The following is a 4,392-nucleotide window of genomic DNA, read 5'->3' as shown; positions in this document are numbered from 1 at the left end:
AGACATAATCAATGAAGAACAAAACATCTTTCTGAATAATAAGCAATTGAAATTAAAAGAGTAAAGAGGGAGTTCAAGAATTCTTCTCTCAAAGCAGTTCAGATCTCTCTCCCAAAAGCTCTCAAGATCTCACAGGGTTGCAGAAAAATAAAACTTGCTAGAATAAAACTTGAGGGTTTGGAAAACCTAAAAACACTATTTATATGTCCTAAAACACGTCAGGGACTTGTTTTGCAATTATGGAAAACTTTGGGGCAGATTTGTAAAACTTCCAAATTTGGCTCTTTTCTCGTTGGCAACAAGGGTGTCGATCGATGCTCTCTAGTGTCGATCGATGCCCTCTCTCATATTCGACTCCAAGCTGATTTCCTCCAGATTATTGCTCAAAAATGATCCAAACTGCTCCACTTTGCTCCTTTCATGCTAAAATCCTGTAAAGACTCAAAAACAATTTAGAAACAAATGAAAAGACACTAAAAGACTCTTTATATCATGGTTAAAAACCACAAAAACCATAATATATCAAACAATAAGACAAATGTCGCATCTAAAACATGTGGTCAAACTTTACCGAATAGTTTTTACAATTTTCCGATCTCGATGTCATATTTTGGTGTTGGAAACAAGGTTATAGGTGTATGTTCAAGAAAAGTCTTACATTAATTTGGGTGCAAGCCTACACTCTTACGTGTCTACTTTAAGAATTCTCCATTCATGGTTGTATCGTTACTGTCGCCAAGTTCACGTGATAGTGGAGTGATTATTTTCGAATCCTTCCTTTCTCGAAGATGATATACTCTGTGTTTCAGAACAAACCATGCTTTAGTTTGTAGCACTTTGGATGAGTTGAGTTTACTTTGGTTTTCATATATACTTGTCTTTTGGGATTATTATGTGCTATTTTGGGACCTTTAGTCACGAGTTATAACTTCAATTTGGTTTCTTCTGATAGTTATTGAATTGCCTCTAGAATATCTACTATTTAAAGCATTGGCTATGACAGCATCAAGAATGTAGTAGCAGTATTGGACATTGAAGCTGGCCGCTGATATTTATCAATCCAGCTCCGATAAAATCACATACTATAAATCTTTTGTATGTAAAAAAACTTAACTCATATCTCTATTGCTTAACTCCCCTCTTTGTCCTTCTAAACAACATTTATGCTCCAGAAATCTCTTGTAGATCATCAATAAATTATGTTTATAACTCTTAAGTGTTCATGAATCATCATTTATTGATAAACTAATTAGTAAGTTACAAACTAATTAAAAACAAAAACCAAACGAAAAGATACGATCTAATCCTAAATCTATTGTGATAAGCTTGTAAGACTTATCCCAAATAGAAGAAAAACCAAAGCCAAACGTAAATAATAAGAAGACTTGTGGAACACGCAACACAAACACCGACTCAAGTGTTCCACATTTGACAAACACCGACGATGCACTGCATCACAAACTAATTAACAACTCAAGATAAACTATAACATCATATCCTGGTCGATTTCATAACCGATTCAGCTTGTTCAACCAAAACCAAAGCTTCATGAAGAGACGGAGGAGGATCCATAAGCATGATTCGCGTTCTCACAAAGCTTAATTCTTTCTTCAAACCCATAAGAAACCCATAACGCTGCTCCTTCTCTCTCGCTTCTTTACCTCGTTTCACACCTTCGCAATGACAACCACCGCACTTACACTCAGGTACAGGATCATACTCAGACAACTCCGCCCAAGCTCTCATAAACTTCCCGAAATAACTACCCACAGATTCGTCGTCACCGTCACCACCTTGCCTCAACATCGCGAGCCTCACACGAAGCTCGTAGATCTTGAAATCAACGCTCGGCACGAACAAAATTCGGAGATACACCCAAGCTTTATGAGCAGTCTCCGCGAAGGTTACATAGATGAGAAGCTTTTCGCTCAACGAGCTCCTCATCCAACACATAACCCTCGCGTTACATGTTTTCCATGGATGATACAGCGGCGAGGTAGGTTCTGGTTGCTGGATTGTGCCGTCGACGAACCCGGTTTTGTTCTTGCTTCGAAGGAATAGGAGAAAATCACTCTTCCAGATGAAGTAGTTGTCTTCGGATTTGCTTAGTATAGCCATTGGGAGATTCTCGTTGGATTCGTAATCTGGATCGATATAATATGGAGATTCAGGATCCACTGTGGGAGATTCCGCCATTGTCACCTTGCTCTGAGCTCTAGTTACTCTTTGATTTTAGGGTTTGATTCCTGATATAATTTAGAAAGGCTTCGTTTATTCATTCAAATAGGATAAGTATTTATACATAATAATAAATATATGATAAAGCTGAGTTTTCTATTCTAAGATAAATACTAATGTAAATAATACATAAGAGATAAATGTAAATATTTTTGGTCTATATCTTCTAGATCCTCTTTGATCTTGGTAGATCTCCGGTTTCCTTGATAATTCCCAATTTTTTTTTTATACTCTTTATAACTATAATAGTTGGTCTTACATGGGCTTTAGATATCTCCAAATGAACCCAAAGTTTCAGGGTTTATATAATAAGATCTTCCCGCCTCAATTTGATTACTTGTCTTGTGTGTGTTGTTGCGTAGTATGGTGGTAAACTCAAAAAAATATCAATGTAGTGTTTGTTACACAGCTTCACTCATACCATCGTCACACAAGAGGATAGATTTCATGACCAATGTCCACTACTCTACTTTTTTTAATTGTCAAGTAGTTTTATATTTGATGATATCTCATATTTTAAGCATAGACATGTCTTAATATTTAGTTATTTTACTATTTATTCACATTTGAAGATTCATTGCTTCTACCAACCATCCTATTCCTAATCGTTGAATACTGTTAAACAGAAGCAAACGCAAATGTTTTGATGTAATAATATTACTATATTAGAATTATATATGCAGCAAATTTGAACGTGATCTTGCTTATGTATGCATATATCAGCGAACACTAATCAAGAAAACATCTCAAGACTGATGATTGTTTCCTATTAAAGAAGGCCTCAAAAAGATGACTGACAAAAAAAAGACTTAAAAAAGCAGAACAAAGTTAGAGAGAAAGAAAGAAACAAACAGAGAAATTAAAAGGGAGAAGATGATAAAAGTGTGTAGTCGTCTGTTCTTGTTGGTGGCTATCTTCTCCATTGCTTATACGCAGCTAGTGAAGGGGCAACATCAACCTCGACAAGATTGCCAATCTAAATGTGGTAATTTCACTATTGAGTACCCTTTTGGTATTTCTACAGGTTGTCACTATCCCGGAGATAAGAGTTTCAATATCACCTGTAAGAAAGATAAACCAAATGTCAGACGCAACATTGGGTCTGTTCGTTTCGTTGACGCTGGCGGTTGCGGCAGCGGCTGCGGCAGCGGCAAACACAATTTTTTTAATCGCTGCATCTAATCAACATTCAAAATCAGAAGCTGCGTTTGTCGCAGCATCATGCCGCAGGTACCTGCGGCAACCAAACGAACAACGATAGCTGCGGTTGATGCAGCCGCAAGTACTTGCGGCGACGAAACGAACAGACCTATTGAAGTGAAAACCTTTGATCACAGCGGCCAGCTACGCGTCCTGCTTAATTGATCTAGTGTTTGCTACGACAAGGAAGCAAATATTGAATTCAACTCCTACCGGCTTAGGCTGGATAATTTGCCTCTCCTTCCCAACAACAAATCCTTTATACTATAAATCACAAGTCATTTGCTCAATAAAAACATGCCACATAGACTTTATTCATAATTTATATTTCATAAAAATAAATTGAAATCAAGCAAAAGAAAACAAATCTAAAAGAAACTGTCCAAAACTTTTTATTTGTTACACCTATTATTTGAAAAAAAATATCGGAGTTAAGGGTTTTATGCGTTTATTGGCGTGACGTGGCAAAGGCGATTCCAAAGGTGATCTAGGGTTTTGGCGTGTATCTCACGCTCCAGCTTTCTGGTGGCTCTGCCGCCGTTTCCGATGTCTCTCGCGCCGGTGGTTCTTTCTCTGGTACTTCCATCCAAGGTTTCCTACTCGTCGGTGGTTCAGAATTCTCAAAGTCTTTCCAAACATGCTCTCGATGTCAAAGTTGTCGACGGTAACCATACCGTTCAAATCCCGGATGAAATCTTTCAAGATGCGGCTCCTCTATGGGAGGATTTTTTGATTGGCAAGTTTCTTTCCACTACTGCTCCGCATGTGGCAAAGATTCATGTCATTGTTAACAAGATCTGGCCTCTGGGGGACAAATCTGTGCGGATCGATGTTTTTGAAGTCAATGAAACCACTGTTAAGTTCAGAATCCGGGATCGGAAGATAAGAGACCATGTTTTACAGCGTGGTATGTGGAATATAGCAGAAATCCCGATGGTTGTTTCTCGGTGGTCG

General features: G+C 37.8%; 1 protein-coding gene and 1 pseudogene across 1 annotated transcript; one reads left to right on the top strand and one right to left on the bottom strand.

Moving 5' to 3' along the window:
- The window catches only part of LOC109131531, a 9,781-nt pseudogene extending 8,732 nt beyond the window's left edge, over positions 1–1,049 (top strand).
- A 310-nt stretch (positions 1,050–1,359) lies between these two features.
- LOC104773087 lies at positions 1,360–2,281 on the bottom strand. Its single transcript, XM_010497640.2, has one exon. The coding sequence runs from the start codon at positions 2,194–2,196 to the stop codon at positions 1,492–1,494; it is 705 nt and encodes a 234-aa protein (XP_010495942.1). The 5' UTR covers positions 2,197–2,281; the 3' UTR covers positions 1,360–1,491.
- Between the last annotated feature and the right edge of the window lie 2,111 nt (positions 2,282–4,392).

The sequence above is a fragment of the Camelina sativa genome, unplaced genomic scaffold (assembly GCF_000633955.1).
Source record: "Camelina sativa cultivar DH55 unplaced genomic scaffold, Cs unpScaffold00441, whole genome shotgun sequence".
NCBI lineage: Eukaryota > Viridiplantae > Streptophyta > Magnoliopsida > Brassicales > Brassicaceae > Camelina > Camelina sativa.
The sequence above is the reverse complement of the archived record's forward strand: the minus strand, read 5'-3'. Positions and strand labels throughout refer to the sequence as shown.